The 19216-nt window shown below is 53.3% G+C and overlaps 1 protein-coding gene across 7 annotated transcripts in view; it reads right to left on the reverse strand.

Annotated features, from left to right (window-relative positions):
- Positions 1-19216, reverse strand: part of SZT2 (SZT2 subunit of KICSTOR complex) — a 61278-nt gene that overhangs the window by 13610 nt on the left and 28452 nt on the right. For all 7 annotated transcript variants that reach the window (XM_063802872.1, XM_054666110.2, XM_054666108.2 and 4 more), the window contains 37 exons: positions 17953-18163; positions 17574-17744; positions 16914-17148; positions 16594-16723; positions 15666-15808; positions 15259-15411; positions 15004-15118; positions 14571-14788; positions 13121-13336; positions 12691-12769; positions 12346-12440; positions 11911-12079; positions 11604-11718; positions 11402-11515; positions 11015-11185; positions 10744-10838; positions 10374-10497; positions 10108-10272; positions 9819-10023; positions 9435-9550; positions 9067-9313; positions 7720-7861; positions 7462-7554; positions 7176-7254; positions 6780-7073; positions 6479-6620; positions 6197-6304; positions 6046-6109; positions 5668-5853; positions 5130-5297; positions 4965-5052; positions 4770-4841; positions 4379-4580; positions 3082-3181; positions 2238-2367; positions 221-373; positions 36-138 (listed from right to left, as the gene is read on the reverse strand). In XM_063802872.1, coding sequence (XP_063658942.1) covers positions 36-138; positions 221-373; positions 2238-2367; positions 3082-3181; positions 4379-4580; positions 4770-4841; positions 4965-5052; positions 5130-5297; positions 5668-5853; positions 6046-6109; positions 6197-6304; positions 6479-6620; positions 6780-7073; positions 7176-7254; positions 7462-7554; positions 7720-7861; positions 9067-9313; positions 9435-9550; positions 9819-10023; positions 10108-10272; positions 10374-10497; positions 10744-10838; positions 11015-11185; positions 11402-11515; positions 11604-11718; positions 11911-12079; positions 12346-12440; positions 12691-12769; positions 13121-13336; positions 14571-14788; positions 15004-15118; positions 15259-15411; positions 15666-15808; positions 16594-16723; positions 16914-17148; positions 17574-17744; positions 17953-18163 — 5411 coding nt within the window. The remainder of the gene's footprint in view (positions 1-35; positions 139-220; positions 374-2237; positions 2368-3081; positions 3182-4378; positions 4581-4769; positions 4842-4964; positions 5053-5129; positions 5298-5667; positions 5854-6045; positions 6110-6196; positions 6305-6478; positions 6621-6779; positions 7074-7175; positions 7255-7461; positions 7555-7719; positions 7862-9066; positions 9314-9434; positions 9551-9818; positions 10024-10107; positions 10273-10373; positions 10498-10743; positions 10839-11014; positions 11186-11401; positions 11516-11603; positions 11719-11910; positions 12080-12345; positions 12441-12690; positions 12770-13120; positions 13337-14570; positions 14789-15003; positions 15119-15258; positions 15412-15665; positions 15809-16593; positions 16724-16913; positions 17149-17573; positions 17745-17952; positions 18164-19216) is intronic.

Genomic DNA, 19216 nt, shown 5'->3' on the forward strand with positions numbered 1-19216 from the left:
ATTCATGCCCTACCCACCTTCCAAGGGCCACATACCGAAGATAGTACACAGCCTTTGTTGCTCGCTCCTGGTAAACAAACATGTTTTTCCGGTTCACCACAGAGAAGGCATTGAGCACAGAGCGCAGGGCCTGGATGGCTGGGGGAATAACATGGGCTCAGGAAACTGCCTTTTCCAGATCCTTCCAATGCTCTCCTGCCCTCTCATGCCAATCACATACCCCGAGAGACCCCCATGCTGGGCCCCATTTTGAGGCGTGAATGGACTCGGATCACAGTTCCCCACACAACGTCACAGGAGAAATGGCCAGGGACAAACTGCATTGTGGCTGCCAGGTACCCTCGGGGCGCACAGCTCTCATCAGCAGCATAATCTGGGTGAGGGGGAGCAGGGATTAGAAATGGGACACACCACCCTCTGCCCTCCACAGACTTCTCACCTGGGAACTGGCCTACTTGTCCTCACTCCTCCAGACTCATCCCTGACTATTGCAGAGAAATGATGATCATTCTGGGTAACACGACAGGGCCAGGTAGATACATGCCCTTAGGAACACAGGTCATATAGCACAAAGGCTTCCAGAACTATCTCAAGGAGACTTAGAGAAGGAGCTAATGAGAGGTATCAAGGCAGGCAAAGCATGAGGAAATCCTCAAGATCATGTCAAGAGATTCTGACCCTGTCATAATATATGTCAGTAGCACTCTAACACTATGTCCTCCAGGGAGTTGCAACAGTAACCTCATTAAAACCAAAAGGGTATGGCTGCTTATGCACACCAGCTGCAGAGGAGGGATAAACTTTGTCCTGGGCTTTGGAAGACAGAAACGCCAATAAACCCAAAGGGTAGTGTGGCAGTACACAGGAGCCCATGGCTGCAGTACACAGGAGCCCATGGCCACAGTACAATGCCTCCTTCGACCCTTTTCAGGTTTCCAGGGAGCCTTCCGGTGAATCAAAGTGGCAGTTTTCTCAGAGAAGCTGCTGTCAAGTGTGAACAGCACACAGGCTACCCAGGAGGCTGAAGTTTCTGTGTAAAGGCAGAGGCTCTGGAATGGAATGCTGGTTGCTAAGGGTTTCAGGGAAAAATTCTGGAGAGACTAAAATGAGGAAGGGCTGTGTCTGGGTTCTGACTGGTCTTACATCTCAGGCTGCTGGAAGTCATTTTGAAGTAAAATTGTTCACCTGTCCTAGCTCATCTTCAATTTGCAGAAGATGCCTTTGAAACCATGGGAGTCCACTAACTATGGGGACTCTGCTTCGATATGGAGGAGATCCCAGGATGTGCTGAGAGATGCATTCTCCTGGAGATATCAGAAACGTTTGTCTACAGACTTGCTGAGAATGTTAAAAATAAGGAGTGGTCTGATTTTACTTTTAAACCAGAGGAGAACTGCAAAGGAATGTTATGGTTCAGCTTTTCCTCTATCCGTCTGGGTGAGAGGTCATCAGGAATAAGAGAAGGGAGAAGTGTCGAGACTTCAGTTACCATCTTGAGTGGATTATCATGTTCCCTTACCATGACTAGAAATCCCAAAGCAGTCCTGTGGCTGCCTGTCTGGAAGAACAGCCAATCAGAAGGCAATTCTACTGGCCTTCAGGCTCCTCCCCTCTGGATTTCTCTTACTTGGGAACTGGCCTGCTTGTTCTCACTCCCCCAAACTCCTCATTCCTGACTATTTCCCTGCCAGGGAAAGACGGTCATTCTGGTTAACAAGACAGGGCCAGGCAGAAGCAGACTCTTAGGAAGACAGATCATGGCCTGGTGCCCCTTCAGTGATCTCTCCTCTTCTGTATTCTTCAACCTCTCCCCCTCCCCTGGCTCTTTCCCTATAGAATATAAACAAGCTCAAGTCTCTACTTTATTTTAAAGCTCCTTCCTTGCCCCCATCTTCCTTTAGTTACTGCCGTATCTATTTTCTCTGTCTCTTCACTGCCAAGCTACTTGTAAGAGTAGTTATTCTCTGCCCCACCTATCACCCTCTTTCACTTTTCATTTCATCTGCTTTCTATTCCCATCTCTCTACTGAAATTACTTCCATGAAAATCACTGATGAACTCGCAGCAGCAGCCAAGTCCAGTGATCCTTTCCTGTCCTATCCTCCTTGCTCTCTCTCTAGTACTTGGCACTGATGACCAAGTAATGAGGACTCTGCCCTCAGCTTTCACTAGAGTATTCGGTAAAAGAAAGGGCGGCAGCACTGCCTTGTGAGGGAGGCTCCTGGGTGGGATCTCACCATCACTGGGCAGTGGTGCCCGCTGACGGGAGTGGAAGGGAGTCTCACTGCGCCACAGATCTTCTTCACTCTCGGCCACCAGAAGAGAGTTACACACGTGGCTGTCATGAAGGTCTTGAAGAAGCAGTCGCTGGGAGAAGGAGCATGAGGTCAGGGAACTGAAATACCTCCTCCTAAGTGGGTGGTGGTGGTCAGGGGTGATCAAATGCCAGAGAGAATGACCACTATCACTGGGGATTGGAGGTCAACAAGAATATCAGTCATCACAGAGAGGTCAAAGCTCAGGCCTCTGAGAGTGATTCTCAGTCAGGAACACTTGCCCCTTTGGTGCCAGAATCTGTTCACCATCCGTCGAGTCTCAGCTTAAAAATCACTTCCTCTAAGAAGCTTTCCCTGATACTTCAGATGGTCAGATCCCTGTTACATGCTTTCATAGCAGCTTCTACTGTTCCTTTTAGGATTCTTCAAAATTGTAATTGAAGTAAGTTGTGTAATTCAGTTGTTCAACTGTCCCCCATTCTACACAAGCTCCACAGAGTTACAGCGTCCCTCTGTCTGGGTCACTAGTATATCACTAATGCTAGCACAGTGCAATGAGAGGGAGTATCTCATGGTTACTGGGATGGTATGAGAGAGTAACCCACTGTTACTGGGGGTGGGTTGTGGAGCACTCCCAAGGCTGTAGGGAGCTGGGGGAGAAACAGCATCCTACTAACTGGGGAAGTCAAAGACTTTCCATAATTATTGATTCTGAAATGGACCAATAGCCTCTGAAAATCAAGTTCTTAGAAATTTGGTTCTCATCTGCTCTGTGTGTCCGGGTCTGGAGAGTCCTGCCCCTTACCTGGTTGACCTCCCTGCAGATCTCCCCAACTCGCCTCACCAGGAGCTGCTGCAGGTGGCGACACTCAGTGCCCGGCCCCCCATCCTCCCGAATCAGGCTCCTGGGAAGGAAGGATAATCTGACCAGAACTGCAGTGGGGAGGAGTTATATGTAATGGTATGATATGTATATGACATAACTGCAGTTATACGTATCACGAGGGGGAGAGAAAGTCATGGAGGTGGGGCCAAGAGAAACCATGAAAAGTGAGCAGGCTTGGACAGAGGTAAACCTGGTGGGAAATGGAAGAGATGGAATTCTCAAGAGCAGTTCTGGATGCCGAGGCTCCACGCTTGCTTCACCAGCTCCCATACGGGCACCACACTGAGGCTCCTTTATGCTGTGCACCTCTTCTTTCTTCTCAAGTCTTCTTCAGAATGGTGGTCTTCCTTTCTTCTCAGCCCCACCTTACCCTGCATATGCCACCCACCCCTGAGATGAGAGCAGTAGTGAACTGATGCCTATGCAGGAATCCTGGCTCTGTCACTTACTATGGCCTTGGGCAAGTATTTAACTGGCCTGTGCTTCAGTTTCTTCACCCATATGATAAGGACATTAATACGCCGTAGGGTTATGTAGATAAATGAGTGGATTCATGTAAGCGCCAGAACAGTGCCTACCACATAGTATGCACTTGATAAATATTAGCTATTATGCCTTATTATTTTTTGAGACAGTGTCTTACTCTGTCGCCCCAGCTGGAGTGCAGTGGCACAATCTCATTCACTGCAATCTCCACCTCCCAGGTTCAAGATTCTTCTGCCTCAGCCTCCCAATTAGCTGGGACTACAGGCGCCTGCCACCACGCCCAACTAATTTTTGTATTTTTAATGGAGACGGGGTTTCACCATGTTGGCCAGGCTGGTATCGAACTCCTAACCTCAAGTGATCCGCCTGCCTCGGCCTCCCAAAGTGCTGGGATTATGGGCATGAGCTACCACGCCCAGCCTTATTATGCTTTATTTTTATACACGAACTTCTAAAGCTGCTCTGATCCTTAGATGTTGTTAATGCTCAGCGAGAAGCCAAAATCCCCATCAGCTTTTCGACTCTCATCTATAAGACAGTTGAATGTGATGTGCTTAGCTGTAAGATGTGGGAAGTGATCGGGAGCCACCAACCTAAGAATACAAGTTGGATCTCTACCCAAGCTCTCAGTCCCAAGTCTTACTTCTAACAACACTGGAGAGAGGTACTGTGGGAGCAGAGAGAAGAGGTTAATGGGAGCATGAGGGTGCAGGCCCTGGCTTCTACTTACCGTGCATGTGCATACACTTCCACACGGTCCTGCAGGACCCGGACAATGAGCCAGAAGTCAGGCAGGCAGGGCCCAGGGAGGCCTGAGAGTGAAGGCTGTGGAGGTGCTGGCCCAGGTGGAGTCCGCAATGTGAAGGGGGCCTTCTCACCAAGGGTGTCATTGGGACCCTCACTGTCTGAGCCACTGCTGCCACCATCATAACCTGTGTCAGACGCATTGAAGGTCAATCCCATCCGAAGCTGGGCCTGACTCATCTGATCCTCCAGGTGCATCTGGCTTGATGCACTTCAGATTAGTCCCTTCTGATGTCTCCTGCCCAGACCTTTCCCAGTACAGCCCTAAGCCCACCTCCCATCAGCTTAGAGTCCTTCACCCCGTCCCCCCAGCTTACCTAGGTGGTCTGAGTCCACACTGCCCTGACTGGACATGAGACTTAATCCCCGGCTGGGCCCAGGCTGACTCCCTGGATAGAGAAGGAAAATGCCTGGAGCCTCTCTCAATCCTGTCTAGGGCCTCCCTCCAAAAATGGAAGCATGGTCAGGGATCTGGTCCTGGCCTCCAGACTGCTGCCCAAGTCCTCTCTTACCTCCCTGTGGCACGCTGGGCAGGCTGATGAGGGGGACACCCTCAGAATCCTCTGGGGACCCAGGTGCTTGGGGGCTGGCTGTCAGGGTCTGAGGAATAGGAAGTCAGGACTGAGGTATAGGCCCCACACACCCACCACCCCCCTCCATTCCCAGGTGAGACTCACCTCCCCTTCGATGCCTTCAGCCCTGTCCTCATGACTGTGCCAAGCCCAGGCCGCTGAAGAAGGCTCCCCATGGGACCCACCTGGCTGTTGGCCAGCTGCCACAAAGAAGAAGCCACTGTCAGGGTCTTCAAGAAGAACATGGCCAGGGAGATGGAGGCGGCGGAACTCCTAGAGAGCAGGAGCCAAGATCACAGTTTAGGCAGGGCAGTCCTCCCTACACATGGTGAGCTACACTTCCTCATGAGACGCTCCTAACTACCTGGTAAAGCAGATGCTGGCATCCCCACTGCTGAGGTAAGAAAAGATTCAGTGACTTGCCTAAGGTTCAACAGGAGCAGTGACCAGGTTGGGAGCTGGGTTTCTTTCCAGTGAGTTGGGCTGCCAAGCACAGGGGTTAGGGCAGATGATGTGGTGAGCAGGGAGACAGGAGGGATAACTCTATGAGTTCGAACTAACAGACGGCCTTCCAGTCCTGTGCCTGGGGCCCAGGGAAGGACGGGCCCCAAGGTGACCCTGCAGTGTTCGGAGGGCAACTTACCTCCTTGAATTGTGTGAGGGAACGCTCTGGCCCAAATACAAAACTCAGTGGCAGAGTTTGGCGAAGGCAGGTGGAGCGTCCAGGAGAACTATGGATATGGGCAGCTGCGCGGTGCAGGGCAGGACTCTGTGGGATGCCCCCTCTTCGGAGTGCCCCCACCATCTCATCTTCCAACAACCAGTGGATCTACAGTTAGACAGCAAGTGACAAAGGGCATCTCCCTTGCTTCCTTGGGCATCCCCTTACTCCCGGACTAGAAGATAATTTGCCTCATAGACTGAGAGAGGCCTCACTTCTATCCCAGAACAAAGGGGGTACCTTATCTCACTCATACGATGGAAAGGGAATCAATTACAGTGTTGGGGGTGGGGGGCTCACCTCATTCATGGTGGTCTCAATAGCCAGTCTGTGGGGCGTGGCCAAATTGGATAGTCCTGGGTGCCTAATTGGAAGAAAGGTTTAGATATTGGTTTCCAGAAAATGAAATTGAAAAGCAGTAATGAACTCTGACAGGGAGATAAGGAAGTACCTCTCCTCTTCTGGGGGTGGCAGTGGGGGCCCGAGGCCATCATCTGACCTTAAAGATGATGGCTGCCCTGGGGATCGTGGGAATGAAGCACTGCTTTCAGATGTTGACCTGAACAGGGTGGGAACAAGTCAAAGGTCAGGAGTTACTATCCTACCAGGGCCTCCTCCTTACTTCATTCTTGGACTCCTCAAGGTGTCCTTAGTCCTCAAATGCTCTAGATTCGCTTAGTGGTCCCCCTACCCTAAAAAGGTCCCAAACCCCCCACCAAACTTGCTGCCACACCGGTGGTGCTGAGGGTCCGAGGCCGTGGGGAGCTCCACTTCCAGGGGCAAAGTCAGCATGAAGACATCCAGAGTCACACTGAGGTCCCTCAAGGGAACTCGGCCTCCAACTGGGGGGCCCTCCAGACTGGAAAGCACCTGGCCTGGGAGAGGGGGAAAGTTAGCAGTTGCTGAGGGCTCTAAGACAAGCACAGATTCCAAGATCTATGTGTTAAAAGACATAACCCTAGGCTCCCCTCCACTCCCACTTAGGCAGGCTGTTCCAGGACCTTTGGCTTTCCCTCAGGCTGCCTCAAACTCACCCAGGCAGGTAGGCAGGCTGCACACAGGTACTGAGCTGTGCTGCCCACGTAGCCGCACGGAGCACGTGAGGTGCAGGAAGAGCGGTGGCAGGTCATGAAGGAAGCTCTCAGGCCCAGTGGGTGAGTCGCCCCCCAAGATACTGAAGGAGTCTTCATCAGGATTCACAGTGTCTACATCTGACAGCGAGGCAGAGTCTAGCCCAGCAGGCCCCAGGTCTGATTCACGGCTCTCCCGGTATTCTACCTCTAGCTCTGGGTCACTCTCAGTGACCACACAGCAGGCAGATGTGTCTCCTAGTAGTGCATGTCACATGGTCAATGAGAGAGGCTGGCAGTGGAACCCTTGAATCTCGGCGTGAAGCAGCCTTCCCCACCTTGACTCACTTGCCCACATACCTTCTTCTCCCATAAGCTCAGCCTCTGAAAACTCCAGGTCACTGATTTTTCTGTCTACTGTGTCCCGAGGCCCCTCATCCTAGGCAAAAGAATGAAGCAAGATGATGAGGCAAGAATCCCACTTGCCTCATCCTAGGCAAGTGGGATTACACTTGTCTTGCCTTAGACAGCTTGATCTAAGGCAAGACAAGAGCCACATCCAGGCCTCAGGGAACCAAGACTCAAGAGGGTCTGGGTGGGCCTCTGGGTTGAGGGCACGAGAGAGGTAAGGAAGAGAGCCACTCACTTCTCGCCTGCTGGATGGAGGGCAATAGAAGAAGTAGTGGGGATTGGAAGGCACTGTGCGGAAGTGGAGACGACTGATCTCTAGGAACTTCTCCTGTTGTGGGGTTTAGAAGGAGGTTAGAATGTCAGTCACCCCTCAACAGGATACTACTCCCTACCCTAGAGCAGGACACATGCATACCCCCCGCCCAGGAGAGAATCCTGTCCCTCTGCACAGACAGGACTCTACACCTCTTCTACCCTCACCCAAGCTTCCCACCTGGATGACGCTATGAAGGGCACCATGGGCCTCTCCTCTGAGCTGGCAGACATCTGTCAGAGAGATCTCTGGCCCAGGGTCTGGAATGCCAGGGACACGGGTGCTCTGAAACTCAGGCTCGCTTAGGTCCTCGGTCTCTATGCTGAATGATTGGGGTAAGGATGTTGAAGTGTTAAGAACCATCAAGCTCTGAAGTAGCCTGCCTCTCAACTGGGGAGCAGCACAGGAAGCCTTTTTGTCCACAGGAAGAGTACTTAGCGTAATGGCATGGGTGGTAAAAGAGGCAAAGAGAACCAACCTACACATTTTGGCTTTAACCTCCATATTTCTTTTTCTTTTTTCTTTCCTTTTTTTTGGGACAGAGTCTTACTCTGTTGCTGAGGTAGGAGTGCAGTGGCACCATCACCACTTGCCTTCTGAGGAGCTGGGACCACAGGCATATGCCACCACGCCCAGCTAATTTTTAAATTCTTTTGTAGAAACAAGGTCTCCCCTGGTTGCTCAGGCTGGTCTTGAACTCCTGGGCTCAAGTGATCCTCCCGCCTCAGCCTCCCAAAGTGTTGGGATTACAGGAGTGAGTGACTGCACCCAGCCTTAACTTTCACATTTCTTGATGGATGGGGATTTCTATGAAACAGAGTAGCGATAACTCCCAGTTTTCTGACTTGGATCACTAGATTGAGGGTGGTATTTTTCACCATGAATGAAGAAAAATCAAGGGTTAGTGGGAAGAAAATGCATTCATTTGGGGGGCACAAAAAGTGAGTATCTAGAGCTCCAGAGAAAGAACCGGAGCGGAGTTCCAATCTAGGAGTCATCAGCATATTCATCCTTCTAGTTCTTCTGTTTCCCCAACGCTAACACACTGCAGATGCTAGACCCATAGCTGTCTGCCTGCTTGCCTTTCTCCTTCTCTCCTCCCCTTCCTCCCTTCAACAGGGACCTGCTGAGCCCCTAAGGTGAGCTGGGGACTTAGCAGTGAGCAAAATACAGTTTTGGCCCCCATGAAATTCACAGATTGGTTGGGGAGATTCCTACTATTGTGTGGATGTCCTCAGAACAAGTCTCTACGTTCACGGTTAGCACCAGGGGACTCCCTATCCCTGACTCAGCTCATCACTCAACACCAAAGCAGGGGAGATGGGGAGAGCCTGGGAGGGAGACTGCTGCCTGTGCCAAATTGGTGAGGAAGGCTGCATGGGAGTCAGTGAGCCGGCGACAAAGCACTACTGCTTCTCAGGTGCTTAGATACTACCTTGCACAGTCATTCCCCTGGACTGGAAGGTCCTTGTTTATAGGGACTTGGTCTGTGTACCCCCTTATCCATCATTCAAGTATAATCCTAACCTGGATTCAGAAGCTAGGATAGCTCGTTCCCGAGGCTCAGCACCCTCCTCCATGCTGCTGCTGAAGGGCCCAGGGCTGAGAGGACCAGGACTTGGGGGTGCATGAGGCAAACCCCAAGTGTGGCCACACAATGCAAGGAGAAATGGGGTGATGTCTATTTCTTGTAGTAGCTCCTCACAGGCATCTACCGCTGTCAGCAAATCCTGGGAGGTCACACTCTGTGCTTGCTGCAAGCTGCGGAATAGCCCTGATGGAAGTGGAAGGGGCCATAAGGCTCGAGCTCTGGAATGGCCTCTCCAGTCCCCACCCTGTAATCCCTGTATCTCCCGCAGGGCCCCACTCCTCCCTCCCACGGCCCTCCTGCTCACCACGGACATAGCACCGCTGTGCATGCTCCTGCAGCAGGGCACAGTGGTTAGCTGCCTCCTTGTACCGGGGTTCCATCCAGGCTGAGGATGGGGAGGGGTGGTCGAGGAACTGAGTCCTAGGAAAGGAAGGGAAAATGGAACTTGACCAACTCCCTTAAGTGATACCTCACACTCATTAGCCATCCACACTCCAATGGATCATCTATAGACACATATCAAGTGTATTCATGGCCTAGCAAGTTCAAGGGTTTGCTGAGGGAAATCAAGCAAGGAGCCAGCAGGATATGGCAGCAACTTACCTGCCCACGCCTATTAGTGTGTACTTATTTCTTGGCTGGGAGCCATGGCCCGGTGAGGACATAAGTCAACACTGAAGGCACTCACCGGAAGAAGAGGTCTCGGGGCGCCTGAGGGGGCTGCATGCCAACCATTTGTTCCCTCAGCGCTTCCAGTGAACAGCTGTAGATGTAGACAGGACACCGGGTCCGGGGCCCATCCGCACTCTCTGTCTGGGAAGCCTGACGCCCAGCGTAAGCCTGTAAGTCTCGACGGAATGGTGGGCTTAGCTCTCCTTGATTCTGGGCATTGTCTGTGAAGAAAAGGTGTCACGTGGTCTTCCAGCTCTATCTGTTTCCCACTCCCACTCCTGCCCACCTTGAGTCGGCAGCCTTACCACTAGCCAGGGTCACACTGAGGACAGGGACGTGGGACTTTGTAGCTTTGATCCCAGTTCCTCCTAGATCTTTCAGACTGGGAGCCCCACTCCAATCCCCAAACTTAGGCTTTGTCTCCTCTTGAGGGGGTCCCTCCAGGCCACAGGCAGCCAGACGCTGGACATCTGAAGAGGATCAGACATAAATCAGAGCTGCCTGGTGGGCCAGTGAGGGAGCTCAGGGGTTTGTATCTGAGGGGGTTCGTGAGGAGGTCAGCAGCTGGCACCTGAGAAGGTAGCTGGGAGAAAAGTCAGAAACACATGCTGGGGGTTCACAAGCCTTGCATAGCAGCGCCACTGAGGGGGCTGGGCAGAGATGAGAGGCTTGAGAGTTTCAGGAAGACCTACACTCTGTAAGAGAAAAACAGAAATTAGAGCAATCTATAAGGGAATGTCCAACCCCTGTTCCCCTCCTCCACCCTAGAGCTGACTCATCTTAGGTATAGCTTGAAAGATCCAGGACAATGGAAAATGACGGCATTGTGTCATTGGCAGATGCCATTTAGTCTCAAGGGCGGTAGAAGGTTGGGGCCTGAAGATGTGGTGCTGGAAGGAGGTCAGTGTGACAAGGGCTCAGGGAGAAGAATCGGTGCTGACCAGGGAAGTAAAAGTGGAGTCTCCTGTGGCCTGGGTGCTGCCGACTGCTTGCTCCTTCGGGATCTCATGAACCCCCAGCAGTGGCCCCTCGGCACCTACAATGGGGGTAGAGATGGGTGAAAGAGGGCAGGGCCAGCAGAGAGGCGGGACTCTGGGTTGAAGAAAGGGGGAGGAAGGGGAAAGCCAAAACTCAAAGACAGAAATCACCCTGTGAGGGTGGGGGAAAAGGGCTGGGCCAGGGTCTGGTGTCAGGAGGATGTGGGGAACTCACCTGGAACGTGGCAGGTCCGCCGCAGCACCTCACTCAAGAAGGCAGCCTGGTCAACGGGGGTCAGTGGGATCTCCCGGTCACTCAGCTCCTGCCCCAGGCAGCTGTGCAGCAGGCACAGCACCATGTCGTTGGCGGGACAGGACCCCTCGGCGAAAGGGACACCCTCTGGCTCTGCCCGACACACACTCTGCTCAGCACCAAGAGCCTCCTGCTGCCCGGTGCCCCCGGCTCAGCCCTGACCAGCTGGCCCCTCCTTCAGCCTCATGGGCTCCTCCTGCCCCCACCACTCATCTGCTCACTTGCTGACCCAGCTGTTTGTTATTTTCTAATACTTCCAGGCTTGCTGGCCCTTTAGGTGTGGGGTGAAAGGGTACTAGGTTCACCTACCTCTGGCAAGCAAGAGGAAGAACATCTGGAGCTGCTGGCACTGTGGCAGCAATCCCATTAGGTCAAAATGGAAAGGGATCTCATGGACGCAGGTGTCTCCTCCCTGATCCAATCCTACGAGGGAGGAAGGACAGGACACAGTGAGACGCACATTACCCTACCCACTCCCCTGCTCCACCAGTGGGCCGCCTGCCCCACTCACCATCAGAGACCCTCGGCTCTGGGGGCAGAGGACCCCATTCCTTGCTCTGGCACAGCTGTATCAGGTATTCAAAGCTCAGCATGGAGCCTATGCAGGCAGCATCCCGTGGGTGGAGCTACAGGAAGAACATCAGAGGTCAGGAGTCAACCCCTCTTAGCCCAGGATACCCTGGGTTCCAGCTCTTCAGGAAGGTTCAACAGTCCCAGCCATTCAGAGGGACCAGGAAGCCCACAGACTACAGTACTCCAAAAGAGATGGCACCCCAATCCAGTGAGAGAGGTGCGGGTACTGTTCTGAGGACACTCACAGCTTGCGGGATCTCAGAATACGTCAGGTCCTGGAGGTGCTTCCAGCTTCCAGGGCCAGGTCCCACTCGCCCATACTGTGGCTCCACCCACACCTCAGTGACCAGATTGAGCTCTGAGTCTCCCTCCAGGGCCTCCACTTCCACATCATTGTCATCATCTGTCGAGAAGCTAAAGGAGGAAGGGCTCTGAGTCCAATGCACAGCCTCATGGCAGGGAGTGAACCTCATGGAGGGAAGGAGGCAGGCACAGAGGACAGCCACGAGTCATACAAGGCCTTCCCAGACCAGCGTCTGCCTGATGAAGCATCTAAACACCGCACCCCCTCCCTGACTTTGGGATCAAGATCATCTCAGGATATGGGAGCCAGACCTCTAGGGGATGGTGGGGAGAAGGCTGACTCTGCAGAGGCGGCCCTCACAGATGGCCTGTCTCACCTGTCTTTGGTGGAGGTAGAGTGTGGGGGGAAGAGGATGTACTGGACAACACAGGTGTGCTTCTCTTCAGCTGCATCCTGCCCTGGTGGTTCATTCTGTGGGCAAAATGGGAGATCTTGGGCAAATCCCAGCCAAGGCAGAGATCTGGCCTGGCCTAGCTCTGGCCCTCAGAATTTCAGTTCCCTCACCAAATTGTCCTATGACTGCAGCCTCAGACCGTGAGCATCCTCTGGCCACAGGGTCCCTGTGAGGCAGTTTCCAGCAGTCCCAACCCAGCTCAGAGGTGAGTGTCCCTGGGATTATGACAGACCTTGGCAGGGAGGTGTCATGGGGGATGGCACGTACCTGAATTGGAAGCTCCAGAACCATGTTGATGATTCCTTCCCCACTGCAGGCGAAGTGGAATCCTTCAGAAAGTCGGACTCTGAAGCCCCATAAAGGCCGGGGCAAGGCCAGGATAAGGGAAGAAGAGACACTGAGACTACAAGCTCTCCCCACATACACCCACCTCCCAGCAGTCCTCAAGGAGCCAAGTCTGCTGCTGGCCCTGCTTAGACTGGCGGTCCCTCAGGGTATAACAAATCCAGTGAGGATGAGAGAGGACAAAACAAATCGGGTGATGGGAGGAGACAGGGAGGGCAGCAGCAGATGCTGCTCTATACTTCAGACTGGGAATTAGAGAGGAGAAGTGTGTGCTATAGGCTTTTTGCTGGTGTCCCAGTCTACACTTGCTCTCTCCTTGCCCCGAGTGACCTGGCAGGCTTGGATGACATACTCAGTGAGGATGGAGAGGAGCTGGGCAATGGCACTGAGAGGCAGCGCAGGGGCCAGTCCTGACGGGACACTCCAAAGCCAGCGCTGATGGTAGAGGTAGCGGGACAGTGACGCCAGGCTAGAAGAGGCTGAGCGGCCTGACACCAAGGGCAGTGGACCTGGTGGCTCCAATGTCAGCAAGAAGGGTGCCCGGTAGTCCAAGGGCAGCTTCTCATACCTAGGAAATGGGACAACTCCCCAGCGATCTCTCTCATCCCCGGCTAAGCCACGCCCTTCCACACCTCTGTATTACTCATACCCCGTTAAGCCACACCCTTCCACACCTCTGTACTACTCATATCCCGCTAATCCACGCCCTTCCACACCTCTGTACCACTCACAGCTGGCTAAGCCACGCCCTTCCACACCTCTGTACCACTGATACCCGGCTAAGCCACGCCCTTCCACACCTCTGTACCACTCACAGCTGGCTAAGCCACGCCCTTCCACACCTCTGTACCACTGATACCCGGCTAAGCCACGCCCTTCCACACCTCTGTACCACTGATACCCCGCTAAGCCACGCCCTTCCACACCTCTGTACCACTCATACCCGGCTAAGCCACGCCCTTCCACGCCTCTGTACCACTCATACCCTGCTAAGCCACGCCCTTCCACACCTCTGTACCACTCATACCCGGCTAAGCCACGCCCTTCCACGCCTCTGTACCACTCATACCCTGCTAAGCCATGCCCTTCCACATCTCTGTACCACTGATACCCTGCTAAGCCACACCCTTCCACACTCCTTACCACTCATACCCCGCTAAGCCACACCCTTCCACACCTCTGACCTACTCATACCTCGCTAAGCCACGCCCTTCCACACCTCTGTATCACTCATACCCCCCTAAGTCACACCCTTCCACACCTCTGACCTACTCATTCCTCGCTGAGCCATGCCCTTCCACACCTCTGTACCACTCATACCCCGCTAAGCCACGCCCTTCTGCAACTCTGTACCACTCATACCTCACTAGGCCAGACCCTTCCACACCTCTATACTACTCACACCGGGTTAAGCCATGCCCTCCACACCTCTGTACCACTCATACCCCGCTAAGCCACACCCTTCCACACCTCTGTACCACTCATACCCCACTAAGCCACGTCCTTCCACACCTCCGTACCACTCATACCCTGCTAAGCCACGCCCTTCCACACCTCACCCCGCTAAGCCACACCCTTCCACACCTTTGTACCACTCATACCCCACTAAGCCACGCCCTCCACACCTCTATACTACTCACACCAGGTTAAGCCACGCCCTCCACACCTCTATACTACTCACACCGGGCTAAGCCACGCCCTCCACACCTCTATACTACTCACACCGGGCTAAGCCATGCCCTCCACACCTCTGTACCACTCATACCCCGCTAAGCCACGCCCTTCCACACCTCTGTACCAACCTGATGAGCAGTTTGTCCAGTGGCTTATGCAGGACCACAAGGCAGGGCCGGTCAGACAAGGCCTGCTGTGGCCCCAGCACGGGGGGTGACTTGGAGGGAGAGCTGCCCCCACCAGCACCCCCTAGCCCTTTTCGTTTCACCTTGGGCGTTGGCTCCTTGCTTTGTACCCGGTGGGGGAAACGCAGCCGCAGGATCTCTTCCCTCAAGCCTGACACAATCTGAGGGGAAAATGTGGTCACATCCTCTTACTCCCATCTCCTACAGGTCTGGGAGAAGGGGCTCACAGACAAAGTGAGACACAGCCCTCTTCTCCAGGTCTTCCTTGGTCTGGGGGCTCCTCCCTCTATTAGACCTGGCCCTGTGGGGTTTGGGGAGAGGGAGCTATTCTACACCCTAGGGCTCCTTGGTCAGAGTCAGTCAGGGCCCAGCTTACCTTGTGCCGGGCCGGTGCTGGTGTGCCAATGGGAAAACCCAGGCGAAGAACCATGCATGGGGCCTTGGAAATGATACGGACCATGTAGAAGGAATTGGGGGGCTGGTCTGGGGCACTGGGGAGAAATGGGAGTCAGTGAGCAGCCCAAGGTTGGCAGGAAGTAGCAGTGAGGTCTGGGGTTAGAGGGAGACATGGGATGAGGTGGCGGGGGCGGGGGGGGGGGGGCGGGGGTTGAAGGGACATCACTTTGCCCACCTGGAGAGCAGCTTAACATAAGAATAGCCCTCGACTAGTACGAAGCTGCTCCAGTCCCGCAGCAGAGAGGTCAGGGAGGAGTGGGAGATCCTGCACTGGATAGTGCTGTAGCGCCCATTGCTGCCCGGGGTGTGCAAGTGCTTGGGGATTGGTCTAGGAAGAGGGGTGTGGACTGAGGTTAGACCTCCCAGCCCCAGGCTTGGAGAAAAGGAATAGACTACTATCACTCTCTTCTAGGCCTTGCCTGAGGTTATGGGGACTGAAGAGCAGGGAGGCAAGGAAAAGGCTATAGTTTTCCCTTGGCCACAGTTGGTAAGAGCTCATCTGCTGCTCCCCTTCCCATCATTCCCTATCTCCCTGACCCCGATACTCCACCCCAACTATGGCCCAGCCCTAAGGGCACCCACGTGTCATGCTCCAGGATTAGCACCAGGCGATGCATGTGCAGCCATCGCTGCCAGGAATTTGCATCCATGGATAGCACTGGCTTCCAGTAGGCAGCAAACTGGGCATGGGATGAGTCAGAACCACTGGGCTGGAGGGAGAGCACCTGAGGACAGGAAGGACAGCACTATAGGAGCATTTGCAGAGGGCCAGGGTACAAACTCCAAAGAGCAAACAAAATCATGGGTGGACTCCGTTCAGAGAGTCAGAGACAGCAGTGGTTTGAGGCTACAGCCCAGCCTGAAGCACAGGCAAAAACTGTTTCCACTATGAAGGCTAGATTTGGATGACTGAGCCCAGGGACAGACTGTGTAGCCCTTTAAAGCTGAATCCAGAAGGATGGAACCACAAGCCCAGCTTATGTCACCGACTTGGGAGAAAAGCCCCTAAATGGTGGCAGGACCTCATGATGTGGCCACTGCACACTAGCATAAGCCACCTTCCCATCAGTGTTAGGCTGACAGCGTGGACTGAGTGTGAAGACAGCACAGGACCAAGGAAGCTGTGGTCTTCAGAGAGTACACAGTTCATGGTGGCTGGTGGTGGATGCACACAGGTGAAGGTGGCTGGGGAAGCCCAGAGTATGTCACGTGGAGATGGGGCAAGGGCTCACGGTCTGCTGGGACTGGGATACCACCACCTAGACACTGTGTGAGTCTTTGCCTCTGCTACCTGTGCTCTGTTCAGGACAGCCTGTCTGTATAGATCCTCCTCTTCCCCGGGGCCTTAGGGTGAGGGAGAAGAGAAGCTCTCAAGGTTAAAGCTTGGGCTTCTGGCTTAGGTGCCTTAGACGTGAGACAGAAAGGAATAGAAGGTGGTGGTCCTGGGCTCCAGATGCTGTGCAACCCAAGTTGACATGAAATGGGGCTACTATACTTCAGAGCTACTCACCGGGGTGGTGGAGCCTGGAGGGATGTAGAAGAGTGGCACTCCGCTCTTGGTGCTGTCAGGAAGCGTGAAATGCTCAGGCACTGAGGAGAAGGACTGAAGGTGGGCAAGCATCTGGTCTGTCTGGTTGATGCTGTAGAATAAGGGCCAGGCCTGAGCCATATCTGACTCTGCTGGGTGCAGATGAGGGGAGCCTTAGGGGGACATGGGACCCTGGATATAAGCCTGGTTCTCTGGGTGATGCTCCCCAGCTCCTGCCTTTGCAAATCTGTCCCTCCATACAACAAATGGGGCAGCACTCATTGAGTGATGACTTCACTGACCTCTGCAGCGTGTTCCAGAAACGCCGGATAACATGGGTACGATACAATGAACGAATGGGCTGCCTTAGTGCACAGGACACATCATGCAAAATGTCGTAGCCGCCTTCCATCGTCACTTCCACCCGTGTTACTCGAGGGCCCTCAGGCTCCAGGGGCCAGGGTGCCATAGCCACATACTCAATGCGCATGTTGTGTTTCCACAGCAGCACCAGCTTTACCTCCAATTGGGACCCTCCTTAGGGAGAAGCGGGAGGGCCAGTTAGGAGAAGGCATAGGACTCTAGGCCTGGGATCGAGTTCTATCTGAAACCCCCACCTACCTCATGGAACCCAGCCCTGCCAAAGGTTCCAAGCATGGTTCCACAGGTTTCAGGCCCAGAGCTGGCCCACTGACACAAACACAAGTTTGTAGAAACAATCTGAAAACTAAGCCAAGTTCAGGACCCTATACCACCCTCAGCTGGTTCACCTTGGGCAAAAGGAGATAGAATTGGGAAGCTCCATGCTAAGAGAATTAAGCCCTGATGACAATTCAAAACCCACTGTCTCAAGTGATAAGGACTTCACTGTGACACTCTTTCATGTGTGATACATGTAGGTCTTCCCACACACAAATTCTTGAGAGATCTATGGGATTACAGCAGGGCCTAATGACCCTTACCTTTGGCCAGTGTGACCTCTCGGACACTGTAGCCCTCTCGAAGCCGTACGGACACAGTGCTGACCAAGTCGGCTGGCACCTCCTTCTCAGTGTGCTTCTTCCGGCGCAAGGCCAGGGCAGGGTTGCTGCTTGCAGAGACCAGGTGCTCATTAAATAGGCGGTGCTGAGAGCCTGGAAGACCAGTGGAGATGGGGAAGGAGAAACTGGTTATCTGCCAACTGACAGATCTGTAGGGGGAAGGGGCTATGCTGAAATCACTGTGAGGTAACAGTGCCAGCAGAGCCAGCCCCAGTTACACTTTCAGTCCTCCAGGGCCTCATAATCTCTGGGCCCATTCTATATTCCCTCCTTCCCACACCCACCTCAGTGTGCCTCTCACCGCAGTAATATTCAGGGTTCAGTGCTTCCCCACTGCGCAGGAAGGAATAGAGGAGAAATGCCCGGTGGTAGACAGTCAGACCCAGGTTGCCTGGCTCCGGCTCAGGACAAGTGGACAGGTAGGACCCAAATGTTGCCATTGCGATGAACTTCATTAATTCCACATTGGGCACATGGCCAAAACTGCAGTCATAAGAGTAAACTCCTCCCACCTGGAAAAAGTGAGCAACTGAAGACCTAGCTCTAACAGAGGCATAGGAGAAGGAAGAACAGGAGAGAAAGAGACTGGGCTAGGTGGCTGCTCCCATTCCCTGGACCACAGAGTGGGAAGTAGGCCAGTGTTTTCCCAGGACAGACCACTGTCTGTGTCTTTCCTTCCTTAAGCCCTTCTGTCTGATGCCCATGCTAACCGGCCACAGCATCCTCTTTGCTTCCTCCTCGATACCTAATGGCCCACCACCTCCTTCACTAAAGATTTTGGCAACTGGTTCACTGACTTCCTGTCATCATCCTGAGAGACTTCAGCTTATCAACACTTCTCAAACTTTAGGGTGTATGAAAAACACCTGGGGATTTTGTTAAAATGCAGTAGGTCTGGGGTGGGGCCTGAGATTCTGCATTTCAAACAAGCTTTCTGCTGGTCTGTGGACTACATTTTGAATACAATAGCTGTAGGTGGGAAATTAGCAAACTACATATACCCTGAGGGCCAAATCTAGTCCATCACCTATTTTTGTGAATTGAGTTTTATTGGAACACAGCCACACACATTCATTTTGTATTGTCTGTGGCTGCTTTCACGCTTCAACAGCAGAGCTGAGTAGCTGTGACGACCAAGTGGCCCACAAGGCTTAAAGAGTGACTGGCCTTTGCAGAAAGTGTTTGCAGACCTGCTCCAGATTACTCATTCAAGTCCCTGCCCTCTCAGTTCCTTAACTCTCATCTCCAGTAACTTTCTCTATTCACCTGCCTATAGGCTACACGCTAGCTCTTGGCTTCACGTGGAACAAATTCATCTTTGCAATTTCAAATTGCCATAACCCACTGATTACATACAACACTATTCCCTTAGCTTCCTCCCACCCACCTCCTGCTGCTGCTCTTTGACCTCACTGAGACTGCCAGGCCTTGAACCTCTGCTCTCTCCAAATCTATCCACATTGTCCTGACCCTCCTTTCTCGACCCAGCTTGGACCCTACATTCAGACAACTTCATAAGCATCGCTCTCAAATCCCTGGCCCTCTTCACTCTCATCTGCTTCTTC

This window comes from Pan troglodytes, chromosome 1, assembly GCF_028858775.2.
Source record: "Pan troglodytes isolate AG18354 chromosome 1, NHGRI_mPanTro3-v2.0_pri, whole genome shotgun sequence".
NCBI lineage: Eukaryota > Metazoa > Chordata > Mammalia > Primates > Hominidae > Pan > Pan troglodytes.